This window comes from Cornus florida, unplaced genomic scaffold (assembly GCF_030987335.1).
Source record: "Cornus florida cultivar Cherokee Brave unplaced genomic scaffold, ASM3098733v1 CherokeeBrave_3.0.0_Hap2_Chr03, whole genome shotgun sequence".
Lineage (NCBI taxonomy): Eukaryota > Viridiplantae > Streptophyta > Magnoliopsida > Cornales > Cornaceae > Cornus > Cornus florida.
In genome coordinates, this window is record NW_026775573.1 from 31,514,681 (window position 1) to 31,535,253 (window position 20,573).

At 36.6% G+C, this 20,573-nt stretch overlaps 1 protein-coding gene across 1 annotated transcript; it reads left to right on the forward strand.

Annotated features, from left to right (window-relative positions):
* The first annotated feature begins 93 nt into the window (after positions 1 to 93).
* LOC132301383 (pentatricopeptide repeat-containing protein At3g06920-like) lies at positions 94 to 11,107 on the forward strand. The gene is made up of 10 exons (XM_059798641.1): positions 94 to 166; positions 335 to 417; positions 484 to 588; positions 1,513 to 1,857; positions 2,663 to 3,197; positions 3,399 to 3,565; positions 4,302 to 4,393; positions 4,628 to 4,653; positions 4,790 to 5,049; positions 5,295 to 11,107. Exons 1-10 carry the CDS (start codon positions 94 to 96, stop codon positions 8,016 to 8,018), a joined length of 4,410 nt encoding a protein of 1,469 aa, XP_059654624.1. The 3' UTR covers positions 8,019 to 11,107.
* Positions 11,108 to 20,573: the final 9,466 nt, after the last annotated feature.

Below are 20,573 nucleotides of genomic sequence, written 5' to 3' on the forward strand. Positions count from 1 at the left end.
GCGAATTGGAAGAGTAGCAAGCCTAGTGACAGAAATAGGTGTGCGGTTCCTACTGCTAATGAAGCTGAGACAAGTCCCTTAAGCAAGGAGCAGATGAATCACCTTCTGAAGTTGCTGAAATTTAATTCCTCATCTGGTATTCCTAGTGTTTCTCTTGCACAAATAGGTAGTGTACTTAATGCCCTTTCTTGTTGTTTAAATTATACTCCATGGATCATCGATTTTGGAGCCTCTGATCATATGACCAGCCTTTCCAATCTTTTTAGCACTTACTCACCATGTTCTAGCCTTGAAAAAATTAGAATTGCAAATGGTATTTTCTCACCTATTGCAGGAAAAGGTTTGATAAAATTATCCGAGAATATAGATCTTAAATCTGTTCTCCATGTCCCTAAACTAGCCTGTAACCTTTTGTCTGTGAGTAAACTAACCAAAGAATCTAATTGTCGTGTAATTTTCTGTGATTCTTACTGTGAATTTCAGGACCGGAGCTCGAGGAAGAAGATTGGCAGTGCTAAGATAATAGATGGACTTTACTACTTTGTTGGGGACTTCTCTAGTAATAAAAAGGCTTGGGGCCTTAGTAGTGTTAGTTCTAACTCTGTTTATGAACAACTAATGTTTTGGCATTTAAGACTAGGACATCCTAGCTTTTTCTATCTTAAACATTTGTTTCCTACTTTATTTAAAGGTTTGGATTGTTCATCGTTCTATTGTGAAAGTTGTTGCTTATCTAAGAGTCATCGCACTAGTTATTTGCCAAAACCTTATACTTCTTCAAAACCATTTTATTTAATACATAGTGATGTTTGGTGACCTTCAAGAGTCACTACTATCTCTGGGAAAAAATGGTTTGTTACTGTTATAAATGATCATACCTGTTTATGTTGGGTTTATTTGATGAATGAAAAGTTTGAGGTTGAAATTTTTTTTAAGAATTTTTACACAATGGTTGAAACTCAGTTTCAAGCAAAAATTAGCATTTTTCACACTAATAATGGAACCGAGTATTTTAATGAAATTTTGGGAAGTTTTTTGAAAGAAAAGGGTATCCATCATCAGTCTACATGTGTGGATACCCCTCAACAAAACGGAATTGTTGAAAGAAAAAATAAACATTTACTTGAAGTGGCTCGTGCTATAATGTTTTCAATGAATGTTCTAAAATATCTTTGGGGGGAAGTTGTTTTAATAGCTTCGTATTTGATTAATAGAATGCCTTCACGTGTTTTAAAATATAGCACGCCATTAGAATGTTTCAAAAGAATTTTTCCATTATCAAGGATATACTCGGATTTACCTCTAAAGGTTTTTGGCTGCATAGCTTTTGTTCATATACCCAATAATAGTCGGTCCAAACTTGATCCTCGAGCTGAAAAATGTGTTTTCATAGGGTATACTTCTAATCAAAAGGGATATAAGTGCTATAATCCCCAAACAAGAAAATTTTATGTAAGTATGGATGTATGTTTCTTTGAAAATAAATCCTACTTTCCCAAAAATTCTCTTCAGGGGGAGAATGAGGTGATGGAAGAAAATTTTTGGGATTTATCTCCTAATCCTTTACCAAATGTGATTTTAACTCCTTTGCCTCATCCTACTGTTATTCCCGAAATTCAAAGTCAGGAACAATGTGATAAAACCAATGAAAACAATGAAGAGAATCCTAGTCATATGGTGCCAAACATTACTGTATCTGAAACAGGGGAAGAATCACTACAACCGGGCACTAAAGTTCCCAATACTGAGCCTCTGGTTTATACTCGGAGAATACCTCATCAAAAGAATCAAAGTCAATCTATTCCACTTGGAAATGATCAATCTCAACCTCCGGAATTGGACCTCCAGATATCACATGTAATTCTATTCCTATCTCATCTTCAGTTCCTATTGTTTCTCCTAACCAAGACCTTGATATTCCTATAGCTGTTAGGAAAGGTATTCGAATCAAATATCCAAATCCAAAATATCCTATTGCCAAATTCCTTTCTTATGAAAAACTTTCTCATACTCATAGGGCTTTTACCTCAAAAATCTCACACTTGTTTGTCCCGAGAAACATTCAGGAAGCTCTTGATGATCCGAATTGGAAGTTAGCAGTGATGAAAGAGATGAATGCTCTTAGATTAGAAGAAGTGATACTTGGGAGATAGTTATATACCTAAGGAGAAAAGAACAGTAGGCTGCAAGTAGGTCTTTACTGTGAAATGTAAAGCTGATGATAGCATGGAGAGGTACAAGGCAAGACTAGTAGCAAAAGGGTTCACCCAGACTCATGGAATTGATTATCAGGAAACTTTTGCTCCTGTAGCCAAGATAAACTCAATCAGAATTTTGTTATCTTTGGCTGTGAATTTCAGCTGGCCATTACACTAGTTAGATGTAAAAAATGCCTTTTTAAATGGAGATCTTGAGGAGGAGGTCTTTATGAATCTACCACCTGGGTTTGAGGGAAAATTGGGACCTAATAAAGTCTGTAGACTGAAAAAATCTTTATATGGTCTTAAACAGTCCCCTAGAGCTTGGTTTAAGAGATTTAGGAGAGCTGTGAAGAATTGTGGCTATTGTCAGAGCCAAGCTGACCATACCATGTTCTACAAACACAGTAGAGAAGGCAAGGTTGCAGTGTTAATTGTCTATACGGATGATATAGTCTTGACAGGTAAATGACAATGAAGAATTGGAGAGACTGAAAAAGAGACTTGCAGCTGACTTTGAGATCAAGGATTTGGGTGCATTAAAATACTTTCTTGGAATGGAGTTTGCTAGATCCAAAGAAGGTATATTTGTGAATCAACGTAAATATGTTCTTGATTTACTTAGTGAGACAGGTCTGCTAGGATATAAACCAGCCGAGACACCCATTGAGCCCAACCTTAAGCTGCAGCCTTCTAAAGATGAAGAAGTTATGAATAGAGAGCAGTATCAAAGACTTGTTGGAAGACTGATCTACTTGTCACATACACGTCCAGATATAGCTTTTGCAGTCAGCATGGTTAGCCAGTTCATGCATTCACCTGGACGAGAACACTTTGATGCATTCTACAGAATTCTCAGATACCTAAAGGGGACCCTTGGAAGAGGTCCACTGTTAAAAAACCGTGGGCATTTGCAAGTTGAAGCCTACACTGATACTGATTGGGCTGGGAGTGCTATTGATAGACGGTCAACTTCTGGCTACTGCACCTTTGTTGGAGGTAACCTTGTCACCTAGCAGAGTAAAAAACAGAATGTAGTAGCAAGAAGCAGCGTAGAGGCCGAGTTTAGATCAGTTGCTCATGGAATTTGTGAGGTGTTGTGGATTAAGAGACTATTGGATGAATTAAAGGTCTCTAATCCGTTGCCTATGAAATTGTATTGTGACAATAAAACTGCTATTTTGATCGCTTACAATCCAGTGCTGCATGACAGAACAAAGCACGTGGAGGTAAACAAACACTTCATCAAGGAAAAGCTCGAAAAAGGATTGATCTGTATGCTGTACATTCCTACTACTGAGCAAGTTGCAGATGTGCTTACAAAGGGACTTCCTACAAGACAGTTCGACAGGCTAATTGGTAAGCTGGTTATGGAGGATATCTTCAAACCAGCTTGAGGAGGAGTGTTGAAAAGGAAAGATTCGGTAGTAATACTAACAAATATTATTAGCTGTAAATATAATATTTGGAGGATATTTGCTGTAAATAGAATATTGGTCAAATGCTGTAAATTAGGAAATTATTAATTAGGCCAGCTAGTTATGTGCGTGTATTCTCTCCTATAAAGAGAACCCGTGTAAACTTGTGAATTGTGTGCTAATACAGAGAAAACTTTATTCCATATTTCTTTCCTTTCAAGTTAATAAGTTGTGCAGATAATTATAATTTTTTCAATGACCAAAAACAAATAGGATCTATTAAAAAAAATGCAATCTTTGAACTTTATCATTTCCCTGAATTTATCTACAATCAAACAAAGTACGAGCGGGTTACTTTAGCTTGTATAGCTGATTACACTACCATCAGAGTGTGAATTCAATCTAGATGAACGCATATACATATATAGACCTATGTACAAAACATGGTTGCTGAAAGATGAAAAATAAGGTCCCTTGCAGACATTCTCTGTTTTGTTGGTAATACACATTCCTTGCCTTATTTTTAAATCTTATATTTGTGTGTTTGCTCGAATATGCAATTGAATAATAAATTGTTGCAAGGCATTTATGAATTAATAATAATTTGTTGCAAGGCTATTGTCTGTTCTTTTTGGTAGGCTGTCTATGAAATACCCAATTGACCTCTCAATATTACTTTTTACAGATACGGAGAATAAAGGACATAGAAGTAGCTCAAACATGCAAGGATGAAGATGCTCTTAAGAGGCCGAGGTATAGTGGATGCATGGATATTGGGTAAATTATTTTATAATTTCAAGGATTTTCCAACCTTGGATTCAAGTGTGAGATCTCATTCATCACTTTAACCATAGTTACTGTTGATAATTGTCTCTTGCTCCAAATCGTGCAGTAAACTTCCTTATGTTGGTTGAGGTGGTCTACTTAAAGTCTTAAACCAAAATTAATGTGTTCTCAAAGCAAGGTTACTTAGTGAAATAGTTTTTTAATATTTTCCGTGGGTGTTGTTAGTTTAAGGGAGGTGGGTAGATTGGGTGGTAATTGATATCAGTAGGCTGTAGATTAAGTTTTCGAAATTTGTCTGTTTAGGTAGTAGTTTTTTTCAGCCTCTCCGCCTATTTTGTTAGGATTCTGAGTTGGGTGCATTTTTTTGTTGTTTATTTGGTTACGCAGGAATACTAATTCACTCTAAGAGGAAATGCCATTGCATGTCAGCATTTTCTGAGAAGTTCTCATCTGCAGGCAATGGGACTTCTGATCTGGATGGGAGAGCTCTTTCTTCTGTGGAGGGGGCAAATCAAGAAACTTTAAAAACATTGGAAGGGATAAGAAAACGAGTTGATGATGTGTGCAGGATCTTGGAAAGCTGTCCTTGGGGACCTTACTTAGAGAAAACTATATCTACATTTGATGAAATACTTCAAACAGATTTAGTGATTTGAGTTCTACTTATGTTGGTTGAGGTGGTCTACTTAAAGTCTTAAACCAACATTAATGTGTACTCAAAGTTGCAAGGTTACTTAGTGAAATAGTTTTTTAATATTTTCCGTGGGTGTTGTTAGTTTAAGGGAGGTGGGTAGATTGGGTGGTAATTGATATCAGTAGGCTGTAGATTAAGTTTTTGAAATTTGTCTGTTCACTTAGTTGTTTTTTTCAGCCTCTGCACCTATTTTTTTAGGATTCTGAGTTGGGTGCATTTTTTTGTTGTTTATTTGGTTACGCAGGAATACTAATTCACTCTAAGAGGAAATGCCATTGCATATCAGCATTTTGTAAGAAGTTCTCATCTTCAGGCAATTGGACTTCTGATCTGGATGGGAGAGCTCTTTCTTCTGTGGAGGGGGCAAATCAAGAAAATTTAAAAACATCGGAAGGGATAAGAAAACGAGTTGATGATGTGTGCAAGATCTTGGAAAGCTGTCCTTGGGGACCTTACTTAGAGAAAACTCTATCTACGTTTGATGAAATACCTCAAACAGATTTAGTGATTCGAGTTCTAAAGAGACTGAAGAATGTTGATCAAGCGGTAAACTATTTTCGTTGGGCTGAGAGAAAAACCAACCAAGCACATTGTCCAGAAGCATACAATTCTCTTCTCATGGTAATGTGTAGGGGTAAAAAACTTTATTGTCTTGAACAGATTTTGGAGGAAATGAGTCTTGCTGGATTTGGTCCATCTAATAGCACATGTATTGAGTTAGTTGTCAGCTGTGTTAAGTCTCAGAAGATGAGAGAAGCATTCGATTTTATACAATCCATGAGAAAGTTAAAATTCCGCCCTGCATTTTCAGCTTATACGACTCTAATTGGTGCTCTATCTGCAGTTCATGAACCTGATCTCATGCTCGTGCTCTTTCATCAGATGCAGGAGCTAGGTTATGAAGTAAATGTGCATTTGTTCACAACTCTTATTCGTGTATTTGCCAAGGAGGGTCGGGTTGATGCTGCTCTTTCTCTGTTAGATGAGATGAAGAGAAACTCATTTGATGCAGATCTTGTTCTCTATAATGTTTGTATTGACTGCTTTGGCAAGGCGGGTAAAGTGGACATGGCCTGGAAATTTTTTCATGAGATGAAAGTGCATGGTCTTATGCATGATGATGTGACATATTCTAGTATGATAGGGGTCCTTTGGAAAGCTAATAGACTGGATGAAGCTGTGGAGCTATTTGAGCAGATGGAACTTAATAGGAAAGTCCCTTGTGCATATGCTTATAACACCATGATAATGGGTTATGGCTCTGCTGGAAAGTTCGATGAAGCATACAACTTACTTGAGAGACAAAAAATCAAAGGGAGCATTCCGAGTGTGATTGCATATAATTGTATTCTTACATGCCTTGGAAAGAAGGGCAGGGTGGATGAGGCTTTGAGGATATTTGAGGAGATGAAAAAAGATGCAGTGCCTAATCTTTCGACCTACAATATTCTCATGGACATGCTTTGCAAGGGAGGGAAGTTGGAGGCTGCTCTGGAGATTCGGGATGCCATGAAAGAAGCTGGCTTGTTTCCTAATGTTTTAACTGTGAACATAATGATTGATCGCTTGTGGAAGGCTCAGAAACTTGACGAAGCTTGTTCTATATTTGAAGGGATGGATCATAAAGTTTGCACCCCAGATGCAGTTACATTTTGTTCCCTGATCGAGGGTTTGGGCAGACATGGCAGAGTAGATGATGCGTACAGACTATATGAACGTATGTTAGATTCTGACCGGATTCCAAATGCTATTGTCTATACATCACTCATCAGGAACTTTTTTAAGTCTGGCAGGAAATATGATGGTCACAAAATCTACAAAGAAATGGCCCGTAGGGGCATTTCTCCTGACCTAACCCTCCTCAATACTTATATGGATTGTGTTTTCAAAGCCGGTGAAACTGAAAAAGGCAGGGCTTTGTTTGAGGAAATTAAGGCTCTAGGGTTCGTCCCGGATGTGCGGAGTTATTCTATACTAATTCATGGACTTATAAAAGCTGGTTTTGCACGAGAGACTTATGAGCTGTTTTATGTAATGAAAGAACAGGGTTGTATTTTGGATACCCTTGCTTACAACACTGTTATTGATGGATTCTGCAAATCAGGTAAAGTGAACAAAGCTTACCAGCTGCTGGAGGAAATGAAGGTTAAGGGTCACCAACCCACTGTGGTTACCTATGGTTCTGTTATTGATGGGCTTGCTAAGATTGACAGGCTTGATGAAGCTTACATGCTCTTTGAAGAAGCAAAATCAAAGGGTGTGGAGTTAAATGTAGTTGTTTATAGTAGTCTTATTGATGGGTTTGGGAAGGTGGGTAGAATTGATGAGGCATACCTAATCATGGAAGAGTTGATGCAAAAAGGTTTAACACCTAATGTGTACACATGGAATTGCTTACTTGATGCACTGGTTAAGGCTGAGGAAATTAATGAAGCGCTTGTTTGCTTTAATTCCATGAAGGACCTGAAGAAATGCACTCCCAATTTCATAACGTACAGCATCCTCATAAATGGTCTTTGCAAGGTTAGAAAATTCAACAAGGCGTTTGTGTTTTGGCAGGAGATGCAGAAGCAAGGGTTAAAACCCAATATGATCACCTACACAACAATGATTTCTGGGCTTGCGAAGGCTGGAAATATATCAGAGGCTAATGGGCTTTTTGAAAGGTTTAAGGAAAATGGTGGTAAACCTGATGCTGCTTGTTATAATACTATGATAGAAGGGTTGAGCATTTCAAACAGAGCAATGGAAGCGTATACACTATTTGAGGAAACTCGCTTGAGAGGCCGTAATGTTTATACCAAAACTTGTGTTGTTCTTTTGGATGCATTGCATAAGGCTGAATGCCTTGAGCAGGCAGCAATTGTGGGCGCTGTGCTGAAGGAAACAGCAAAGAGTCAGCATGCATCAAGGTCCTTTTAACGACAGGCTTGTAGTGGCACTACAAGTATATGGTCAGCATTTATTTTGACATATTTTATTTTATTTTATTTTTCTGGAGCTTATTCTAATGGTTTTGAGTTCTCGTGGACAGCAACAAAACGACCAGTTTGCTACACTTGAATTTTTGTTTCCAACTGAAAGTGGTCCCCCAGGGATCCTAGTTAGCACACATTATTTTGTAGTTATGAGATAAATTTAAGCTAAAATTCTAAAATCTCACTTGCTAATGAAATAATTTATTTTAAGGAAAATAAAGAAAAAAAAAAAAGGAAAAACAAAATGAACACAGTTGAATTTATAGTAAAATGAGGAAGGATCTCACAAACATGAGCGCTCTAGGTTCTTTAGGCATATTAACTGGATGCATAATTGTTGGTCTATGCCCTAGAATTTGCCTATTTAATGTCAAATTAAATTATAGTTTGTGCATCATAATGTCATATTATCCTGGTATTTTAATTATGGTATGGTTCATTGCTTTTATTCCCATTGTCCATTGCTTTCATCCACATATTAGTAATTGTGGTAAAATACAATTATTATACAATCAGGGTTAATCCATAGTTTCTATGTGGAAAAATGCATCATATTATATTGTCTAAAATAGATGATATACACTAACAGTTCCTCAAGGGACCTCTAGTCATTTCCAATGTGCAGTTATATACATACAGGTCAATTGCTCAGATAGATGGATTAAAATAGTGGATCATCAAACAGCTCCAAAGCATCATTTGATCTAACGGCTGAGATTCAACTTGTTCAAATATTTTATTGGCTGAGATTATTGTGCTGTTGATAGCTACTGTGTGAACATCCAAATGATTTAATCCATTTGGTCAATGTGTTAAAGTGATCAAGCGGCTATGAATAATCCTTGGTGTCAAACAAGGACCAACATCAAGATATGTATCCACTACTGATATAACAGCTGCAAGGTTTTGGTCCACATGTATAGTCTTGTATCAGTATCAAGAAGATAGGGCTTGCACTGGGTTGGCGGAGAAAAGAAAGAAAATACAGAGAGGTTTGAGGGTCGAAGGATTCGAGAAGAGAGCTCAGAGGGTCAGTGCTTCATTGATAATAAGAATAGAGAGAGCTTGAGTGCTGAAATCAGACCAAGAGAATCAAGCTTCTACTCAACTGATCTGTGCAACCTCATGACCCAATCGTAAACTTCATTGAGATATCCTTTGTGTTGTTCATCTATTGAAGACCAAACAGAGACAACCGGCTATGATTGTGAGAGTTTCAATCAGTTCAGTTGGTCCAAACTATGGTGAGTATCAGAGACACAGCCAACGAGAGCGCAGAGGTATAACACCGGAGAGCAACAGTTTCGGCAAACCCCAGTCCAAGTGAACTTCAGTCCGTGCAAGTGCAGAGAATGCCTCAGCTCCGTTCAAACAAATACCAGCTCCGACGAGTTTCAGTCCAGGTCCGGTGCGGTTCATTCCAGAAGCTTCAGTCTGGCAAGCTTCCTTTGTTTCAGACCGACAAACTTCTGTTCCGGCAACAGCTCCAAACGTTTGTAACCAAAATCCGAGCAACAGCCTCCATTATTTTCAGTGAACACAGAGCTACAACACAAACAGCTCCCGTCGAAGTAGTTAAATCCCAGTTCAGTCCAGTGACCCAACAAAGTTTACATCCGAAGCTTGGTGATTGAGCCTCAAGCGACCCAACTGGTAAAGCTTCAGAGACCGAGTTGATGACCCAGTAGTTCCAGTGTGCTCTAGATTGCGCGGGCAGAGTTTCAGTGGCATTTCAACGTGAAGACCAGGTTTGGGTGGATTTGTGTTAATGGAAGTTGGGTCTTGCAGATAAAGGACAGTGAAGAACTCCAACGAACAGGTTTGGGAGTATGAAGAAGATCAGTGAGCTTAAATTGAAGATTTAAGTCCTTCAAAGATGAACATTCTTTTGGTGGGTCTTAAAATGGTTTGTTCAAGCTTTATTATTCAATCACATTCATAGGAGCTGTCTTCAAGTCTCAAGGGCTTAACTAACGTGGGATTGGTTCTCATTTGCTATACCACTCATATTATAGAGCAAATGGATTTCAACCTAGTGGAGCCGTGGTGAATCACTTTAAGCTTGGATAGAGGGTGAACCACAATCATATCATCTTCCTCAACCTTAAAGTTTGAAGTAAGGGATGTGAATCTTACTCTTTAGTTATATATTTATTCATTGATATCTTATATAACTAGAGAGGCATCATTATCTATATTTTATTGTGAGCGACAATTGTGAGTACTTGGTCCAAGCATTGGAATGTTGTGGACAGGGGGAGTACAAAGAGTGATTGTTGTGAGATTGGTGTGTGGTCCAAGCACTGGGGTGCTTAGGACACGGGAGAGTGCAAGAGCGACTTGTACGTGAGATTCGTGAGAGAGTCCAAGCACAGGGGTGCTGTGGATAATGCGAGTTCTGAGTGAACTTGCAGAGAGCTAGGGTGTGTGTGTGCAGAGAGTGAGAAAGCTAGGGTTTCAACTTGTACAAGGGTGTGTGCAGAGTGTGAGACAGCTGAGTGTGTATCATCTTGCAACACAACTAGTGGATTTACACTGGCTGCCAGGAACCAAGGTTTTTTAACCCTATTGAGGGGGATTTTCCTTGTAAAAAATCCTGTTGTCAAGAGTGGACTGTGGTTGTGACATTTCATCAAACAAGTTACATAAGCTCTCATTAGTCAGAAAAGAAATTGTAGAAGAACCAATTCACCCCCTCCCCCTCTTGGTTCAACAATTATAGAAGGGTCCTACTGTTTGCCTGTCACGGTATGATTTTATTGGGTACTGACCACATTGAAGACTAACTGCAGATAAATTGAGCTATCTTGATGAAGTTTCCAACTGCTATGGAAAAGTGACTGTTATAGAAAATTGAAATATCATTTTCGGCTTTTCGTTTTTTGAATTTTAAATTTTAATAGGAACAGTTTAAGTACTATTATTTTTCCTTATTACTGAAGCTGTATCATTAATCCCTGAAAGGCCCAACAAGCAAGTAAACCCCACAGCTTTAATAACAAACAATCTGATCTGCAAGCATTATCCAAGTAACTCTCTCTCTCTCCCCTATATATAGTGAATATCTTTTTGAATTGATCTTCTATTCTCTTTTAATAATTTTTAAAAACATTTTTAAGAGGTTACAAAGAAAACCATGTGGTTTTTAATTTTCATTTGCAATGTTTGGAGAACACGGAGCTTAGTTGGAGGGCTGAAACGATGGACTGATTGGAGGTCTGCAACTCCTGAATAATGTTATGCGGTTTGCCCTCTATTGATCCACTGTCCGCTCCTTTGCTCCCCATTGTGTGACATTTCCTCTATCTGTTTTTCTTTCTCGTACAAAATTGAATATTATTGTACTTGTTGATGGTATTTGCTAACATTTGGTGTGGTGATGCATACAACAAATGAATAAATAAATAAAAAGTTAAGTTGGTGCTGGTGAAAGCAGTAAAGATCACAGAAAGTGCTATGTGCAAGACCTCTATTGATATCTTCAAAGTTCAAACAATACACATTTGGTGATAACTGATAAGTTACTCGAGTCTACCAACTTTGATGAATTCAACTACACGGTATGGACACACTTCTTTTCCTTTTTCTTTCTGTTTATGATCATGAATTTGGAAGATTCATAAATTTGACTGTTTTCTGATGAACCGTTCCAAATGCGTGGTGGGTGGCCCACAGCTATTGCTGGAAGCTTCTTAAGATAAAAGTTGTGTGAAGAAACAGGAGGAGCACTCAAGCAGTGGTGGCTTCCATGACCTGCTACCTCTTCTCCATAGCTCGTGCCATATGTTAGCCATTCCTTCAAGTCAGGGACAAACCTGCAATCTACACCCCTCCTGTGTTTTAAGGATATGATGTTATCATCATCTCATTTAGTAAGGTCTTTAACTGGTACTACTTGATCAATGTTTAGTGATAGGATTGGTAGACTGAGATTAACTATAGATCTAACTTCTCATATATGTTAAAATAAAGCCTTTACCTAGTACTAGTGAACCACCACCAGGGGTAGTAGTCCATTGGTATCCCCTATACCTTCTAAAAGAGGCATCAGGGTTCATCAATGTCGAGTGTTCCGATGGGTAAACTAAGAATGGATGTAATTTCTGGTATAAGTTGTTGCCTGAGCTCGAATCACTTTCTCACATGATCTGAAGCTTTTACAATACTATTGTAAGTGGTAAAATGTGCCTCTTTGAGCTTGGAATAACAAAGGGGACTTGTGTTGACTGGTTCTAGCAGTCTCAACTTTTAGTTTCGACTTTATGGCATGAAGTAGCTGTCTTGTCTTTAAGCTTGGACTCAAATTTTCACAACGATCGGAGCTTTTACCGTTTTAAGCTTGGACTCGTATTTTCACAACCATCTGAGCTTTTACCTTTCTATTATACAGTATTATACTAAATGTGTCACTTGGAGACTGCAGCAACAAAATATTTTTGTTTTGACCGGTGCAAATGACCTTTACTAGTAATTTCAGTTTTATGGACTTTAAGGAATGAAAGAATTTGAATTGCTATGGATTTCTTGAATGACAGATTGTCTGGCTCAAAAGAATGCGCTTGAAGTACTGTGACATTGATGTGCAACACTTTGTTACTGAAGAACGAAGCAGGAGTCACGACAAAAAAAATAGACCATTACATATAAACTTATAATTGTATTAATATATATTTAATTATTCAAAACAAAAACAAAACAATTTTTACCAGTACCCTGTTATTGATTCAGAATTTTTTATCACAAAACAACTACCGAGACGTGTTTTGTTTTTGAATTTCTTGAAATGCATGATATTACCAAACGCGTTTTCATATTTTTTATATCGAATTATCAAAAGCAAAATCATCGTTACCAAACGTAGTTCCGATTTTTACTGAAAGCACTCTAATACTAAAACGGTCGTTTTTTGCATCATACCAAACCATAACGCTTAAAATATATCGCGATCCAAACGGGCCCATAGTCATTTTATCACATAATGGCGGCTAAGGGATTGAAACTTGATTCTTTCTTAAGTGATTTACCCACTTAAGTAAATCTCTTAAAATTAATTTTTTTTGAAAAGGAGATTTGTGAATGCTAACAAAATAAAATAAAATAAAATAATGAAATCTTTAACACCATTAGTAAATAATTCTTAAAACTATATTATCTCACTCATCCTTTGTTAAGGACATCACCAAATACTACTAACTCTCTCTCCATTAATAGTTACAAATTGTTACCGACATGGCCAATACTAGTAAATAACTTGATAGTTATAGTTTGTTACGTATATCACCAATACTTTCTATTAGCTATTTCACTTGATAGTATATTATGTCACTCATACTCAGGGTTCGCTCTGGACACAAGCGAGCCGCTTAAGGTGTAACGACCCAAATTCATTGAATTCGGATCCTAATAGGGTTCTTACACGACCCGAAGTCGTCTAAGAGTAATACGGTCATTACACGTTAAATTAATACTTTAAGGTCTAACAAAGGGAAAATAGTCATTTAACATCTATATATATATATATAATGGTTTAAAATCCAAAAAGGGTAAAACAGTCATTTACTAAGGTTATCCAATGATTAGGATGAAGTTCGGGAGTAAAATATAATTATTGTATTTTATTAGATCACATGGTGTGTGATAATAATATCCATAAGTGAGTGGAAGAGCGCAAAAATGGAAAATAATTTATAAGAAAAAAATAACAGGAACCGGTCCATGCCTAGCACTCACACGTGAATTGGTTTGGGTGAATCGGTAGACGTAAACTCTTTCACGTCGACTGGTTGTGCCTTAGTATAGTAGAAAAGCCTATTGTCCAAACACGTGTGGGTATATACATGTTGAAACTTCCCAGGCTTTGAATTTTTGTGTTCCATAAATTGCTCAACCAATTGTAACTAATTTGCCCAACCTAAACCTGTAACGACCCGGTCATTTGCCTTCCTTTCCTTTTTCCTGAAATTTTACGAATGAATTTTTTTCGTTTAATTTTCTTTTTTGAGCTCTGTTTCGTGTTGCTTAGTGTCATCTCGAGTGCTCGAAATTGGTTCCTGAGACTCTTTTCCGTGGATTGACAACTTCCTTTGAGGACCGAGTCATTTTCACATTTTTCGTTTTTCGACATTATGCGTTATTTCGTCATTTTCCCTATTCTGTCTTATCTCCGTTTGTCAGTTGTTGGCACAACCTCATTTCTCATGCTCGGAGTTGGTTTTTGACTTCACGTGCCTTCATCTTGAGTGGTTTTCTCAAAATACGTATCTTTACTTTTACAAGAAAGTACTCTAGTTGCTCCCGATGTCCACAGGAGCATAGATGTACAATTTTTCAGAATCTTTTTCATTTCTTGGGGTGTTTTTCGTAAATATCTTTTGAAGATATTTTATTTCAGGGGCATCTAAGAAAATATCTTTAGGAAGATATTTTCATTCTGGGGCAGTTTCGCAGTTAACCCTTTTTGTAGGGGCCATTGTGCAATTAACGAAAGTTATTGCAAAAATGTCTCGTCTGGAGCCTGGATCCTCGTACGGGATTCATTTTCACTTTCGTTGACTCTTAAATTTATAGAATTTCCTTCTGGTCATTTTTCTCCAGTTTCAGAGTTTCTGGACCCGGTTGACGCCGAACTTGTTCGGGGCATAACTTTCTGCTCGGGATTCTCAGTTTTTAACACCGTTTTTTTCGTTGTTCATATTTCCTCATTTTGAATCTTTTTTGTTCACGGAGTTTTTCCATTTGAGCACGTTTGCTCAAAATCCACTTTTCCGGACCCGGCGGGGCCCTTTTGGGGCACTTTTTGAGATTTCTATAAATAGGTTGTCCTAATTTTTAAAATCAGATTTTCAGACCTTCTTCCTCCTCTTGGCTGGCAACCATGGGAGTCCAAGGGACTGCCTTCACTCTTTCTTCTCCTCCACTTGATTTCCTTGGTAGAAATCCTTCGACCTTAGCATTTGTTGTTCGCCTCGTCGTGCTCTACCTTTTGCCCTTATTAGAATCCATTTTCGACGATTTTTCGAGTTCAGGTTTGGAGTCAAGTTGAGATTTTCATGGGGCTTCTTGCGGATTCTTGTTCACGGTGTTGTCCCTGACAAAACCTCTCGTTATCGTCGAATTTGGAGCACTTTTATTTTGGTGGGCCTTTGAGATTTCATCTCAAATTGAGGTAGGGGATGTTCTAGGTTTAAATTCTTGTTATATAGCATGCTTGTGATGCTTATTCAACTTGTTTGCATGATTAAATATAAAATCTAAAGATTTTATTATTTATTTTTCTTGTACGGGATTTAATTTTCCCGGTTGCTCGTGACTTCGTTTAAACATGTAGCATGATTTTATATTGTCCCTTGATATGCTCATTGTCGTGTATTAAAATTGGAACATTTGAATAAGTATTAAAGATTTTATTTAATATTTATCTTAGGTGAAAGATTAATTCACGTGGCCTTAACTAGTTTGAAATTAATATGTGTTAGCATATTATATTAGGCCTTAGCATACTCTTCAACATAGTTAAATTTGAAAGTAATTGGAGGTGTTTTAAAAATTAATAATTATTAATTAATTTGCCTCGAGTGCACTATTCACTCTATTTAAATTCCGACTTGATATTCTTGAGTTACATGCCATATACCTTCACATATAATTGATTTAGAATATTCGGTTAGGTTTTGAAACCTTTTATTTAATTAAATTCCATTTTTAAGATTTAATCCTCATGGTGATATACAACTTGGAATTGTATTGTGGCATGCTAGAAAATTAAGTTTTGATGTGGTTGTTCACATATATTAAATTGGGATTAATTGCATGAGAATTGCAACCTTTATTTTATATTTAACTTTAGTGGAAGTTTAATTTACATAGGTGTAACTTGCATGAAATAAGCTTGTAATGTGATATTACATTAGTCCTTGGCATGTTCTCTAAGATATGTTAAATTGAGAGCATTTGGTTAAGTTTGAAAATCTAGAGATTTTAATTAAAAGAATTAATTAAAATCTATTTTGTGGTCCCATTAGCTTAATTAAGATTTTAACTTGATATTTGTATTGGCCATGATTTGTTTACTAGTATATATTAATTATAGACCATTTGAAGTTGCTTTAGAACCTTGGTAATTAAATTAGCATGATTTAATTAGAGTTCTACTTTGTTGTTCCAATAACTTAATTGAGTTTTAGAATGGATATAGGTGATGACCATGCCATGTTCTTTAATATGTATTAATTTGAGGTTATTTGGAATTGAATTAGAATCTAGGGAATTTAATTATTTTTATTTAATTAAATTCTATCGAATTGAGTCATGGATTTAATTGTGTTTGAAAGTCGTTTCTATATCAAAATCCTGGACATGGACTTGTTGTATATTCATTTGGTTATGTTTTGAGCATTGGATAACATAGTTGCTATGTTTATACTCATGAGAATATGTTCTCCTTATTGAATATATTATTGCATTGTGTAATGATTTGCACATTTCGTATTTAACATCATTCATGTATAGCGTGTAACGAATCGCACACTGAAGATTCGACATTCATCACATCATATTATTTGTGGACTTAGAGCATGTATTATATAGGTTTCCAAATTTGGTTGTGCTTGGTAGATAGTTGATTATCTTGCATATTCCTGTTGATATATGCGTTATTGCACAACTTGTTGATTTTGGAAACTTGGGGATGTTGTTGTTTGGCTATGGCTAGGACGTGGTTCTAGTACGGGGGATAGTCCCTCTATATAGTCTAGTGCGCACATAGGGAGGTTACCCATGGGCTAGTAACCCTAAAGTAACTATGTTGTCAGTCTGATCCGACGTGACGTCCGAGTATCCACTTTGTTTGATTTCGCATTTCATTTTCAAGCTGATAACTAGATGATGTTGTAACTTGTTGTTTCTTATTTGTCGTTCCATTTTAAGTTACAGGATGTTCATTTTGCGAAATTGTACTTTATGCGTTGTATTAGAAGTTCCAATATTGGTTAAATTACATCGATATTGAAAATCGTATTTTGAAGTTCTAATAAAGCTTAGGATTGATCCTATTGATTCATTTATAACATAGACGTTAGGTGGCATGAACCACTACTGCTATTTTGTGCTTTAGATTCTAAGTTGATGGCTTTGAGAACTTAAACCTTATTGCATTGTATAACATGCTCTTTTGTTGTTGAATTGCATGGATAATGTGATTCTTGTTAACTTGTATTCAAATATGCTTTTGTCACGTTGTATGGATTTCTCTAGACCTAGTTCAATTGTATCGAAAATGCAATTCATGTTAATCTATGCTCAAGCATTCTTTTTGTCGTGTTCTTTAGATTATCCCAACTATGATTCGTTTCATACACGTATGTATATCATGATTCTTGTTGCTTAGACTCTAAGGTAGCTTAGGATGCTCCCCAAGTCTCACTTGGACATAGACGTTAGGTGGAATGAGCCTCTTTAACATGTTTCACCTTAAGGTGATAAATTTGTAAAATGCTAGACCGATGCATGCTCATCTCCTATGAGTAGCTTTATGTTACTCATCCCTATGATACTGGGGCATATTTCAGGTACGAAGACTTGGTTTGTGATGCCTAGCATTCCTTGGATGTCGTGTAACTTTCAAGTTTCCATTTCATGCGAATGTTAGCATGAAATGTCATTTTGTAGACTTATATGTAAAATTTGTATTATTTGATTCCATGTATGTAATGTGTACATAAGTGCACTCCTTTCAATGTATTTGACATGTATGAGATGAGGCCGGAGGCCAATAACATGTGTATTGTATTCTATATAACTTTTTAACTTCATGAAATATTATGAAAACCTTGAAAAATTGCAAGTCATTGCTTCACCATGGTTGCATCGGGTGTGAGAATTCCATTTTCATTCTTTCATAGGGTCTTATTAATCTTGTATGAAGTGTGGCCAAGGGCCAAACGGTCATTTGACTCCATTTTACATTTTTGAATTCCATATTTTCCATTCCAAGTCCATTTTTGTCTTTTTACCTGTTGGGGGGTCGGATTTTGTATTGGTGGTATTTTTAAGTCGTGGACCATTGTAGCACGTCCAAATAGGTAAGTTACGTTTGCGTGCATGGTTGTTTCCGGGCAAAACCTTATCGTTTGTGTTTTGAGCCTCTTGTGAATTCATTTCGCACTTTTTTTGCATATTCTGATCTAGGGGCATTATGGACTTTTCACGGTGGTTTTATTTTCTTCTTTCAACATGGTTGAATAGAAAACATGATTTTAGGGGGGGTTTCTTTTCCGTGTTTTTCCAGAAAATGTCGTCTTGATATCGGAAATCGCTTACGAAGTTCAGTTCTCAGTTTTTCAAAATAGCAGCTTTTTGGACCTCCATGACCAGATTTCATGGAGGGGCATTTAGGGCATTTTACATTGAGTTTTTTTTGAATTCTCACATAAGTCACGTAGAAAACTCAATTTTGAGGGGGGTTTCTTCTTTGTGTTTTTGCAAAAAAGTTCATCTAGGCCTCCAAATTCAGCCTCTGTTCTGAACTTTTCTGAAAAATAAACACATAGCAGCTTTTGGGCTGCTGCTGCCAGCCATGGCGCACTCAGTTCGCGCGTGCATGGGTGTGCGCATGGGGCTGTCATGGCCCCTCGTCGGGCCGCCGCGACGTCAATTCTTCTTTTGGGCTTTTCTCCTTCGTCCGGACTCCAATTCAAGTGAATTTTTTTTTGAACTTGACTAATTTTTCGCTGTCTTTCCAACGGTATGCTCGGTTGCACCAGTTTCTTCCTGGATAATTACCAGTTTACCCTTTTTGCCTTAAGTGCTCGTTTTTCTTCGTCATGCCGTTTCTCCTTCGTCCGGACTCCGAATCATGTGATTCTTGAGTCCATCTTGATTAGTTTTTCGTTGTCCTTCCAGGGGTGTGTTCGGTGGCACCCGAATCTACAGTTTTCAGAAATAACTATTTTGCCCCTAGGGGCTTATTTGTCATATTTTCGATCTTTTGCTTCCGCATCAGTTCTTGTTGAGTTCCACGACCTTATGGAAGGTCACTTTGAATTCTTAGAGTCTTGTTTTCTGTTTTTGCTTCCGCATTCGGATCCGTTATCGGATCATCCTTACGGTTCATCACAGGACACCCTGGCCTAAAAACCAGGGTTGTCACAAAACCACTACTGAAATACTACTATAACACCATTGTACTTGTGCGTGTATATATATATATATATACACACTTTTACACTTACGTGAAAATATCCAATAATTTTATTTCTCTTACACACTCAACAAAACAATGTTAACATGATTTTAGGCTTATTCACCACCACATGATTTTAGGCTTATCCACAACCACGTGCTATAAAATACACAACTATACCCATATGTAAGCGTTTAATAAATATTAAATGTAACACCCCAGATATATATTGTATATATATTTATTTATTTATGGAACTCATGTTTTTATCCATATATTATATATCTATGTGGAATTATGAGGGATAGAAGGTTTATTGTATAATTTTAAGAGAGATATAAGGCTATTAGTTTAGTTTGATTTTTAAAAGAGTCCTTATGGAACTCAACTACTAGTTACATATCTAGACTTGGTGTATCAGCATTTCATTACTTACGATATTATTTTGTGAAGTCTACAGGATCATTCAAAGTAACGAAGAAGCTTAAGCAGATTTCATTTGGCAAGTTAATTCTTGCTTTTATCCTATATATAATTATGTGATTGATAATAAGATGATTGTTTACGATTTAATTATAGAACTCATGCTAATTATTTTTTTATTTGACTTATATATGGAGATTACACATGGAATTACTGATTTATTAGAATTTAATTATATTTCAGTTGATAGTTAATATATATGTGAATTAGAATGATTTATTTATTTTTATTGAGGTATTGGTGTTTTCCTTGTTCGGATTATGCGTATATCAAAAGGATTAGTTATTGAATCTCTCAACTTTCATGTATATAAAAGAATGCCAGATTTTAGTTGAATTGATTGGTTGATCTGATATAATTACATACTAGGCATGATGTGTTATTTGAACCAGTGTAGATGTTATACATTAAGATTGGGATGGTAAAGTATATATGTAACAGATTGTCTATACATATATACATATTTATTGATGGAATTAATTTAATCTATTGTAGGTGAATTAGGGGAGAATATGGTGCGATCAAAGTATGACGAGTATCATTCTTTTAAACAATTGGCACTTTAAGTTTTAGTCCAAAAAATGCACATTGGCCCTACTTCAAGTTTTCGTTGAATTGAATCAGGGTACTCAGGGAAGTAATGCTTGCAATAGGTTCTCTCTTCCTTATGACTAGAGAAGATCTAGATGGGATAGACCCATTTGTTGGGTAGCATTCTGTTGTTGGGTATATATATATATGTATATATATTTACTTATGTTAGTAGGTGTAGAAAAAGCTTAAGATATGCAAGTGATCCATTGATTGGAGCAATGGATGAATTAGATTTAGACTAAG

Bases quoted from the DNA above. Each gene is read 5' to 3' on its own strand.
- LOC132301383 (XM_059798641.1), top strand. From the start codon at position 94: ATGAATCACCTTCTGAAGTTGCTGAAATTTAATTCCTCATCTGGTATT. The intron at 4,394-4,627 runs GTAAATTATTTT...GGGTGTTGTTAG, and splicing joins AGTGGATGCATGGATATTGG to TTTAAGGGAGGTGGGTAGAT. The intron at 4,654-4,789 runs GTAATTGATATC...TTGGTTACGCAG, and splicing joins GGAGGTGGGTAGATTGGGTG to GAATACTAATTCACTCTAAG.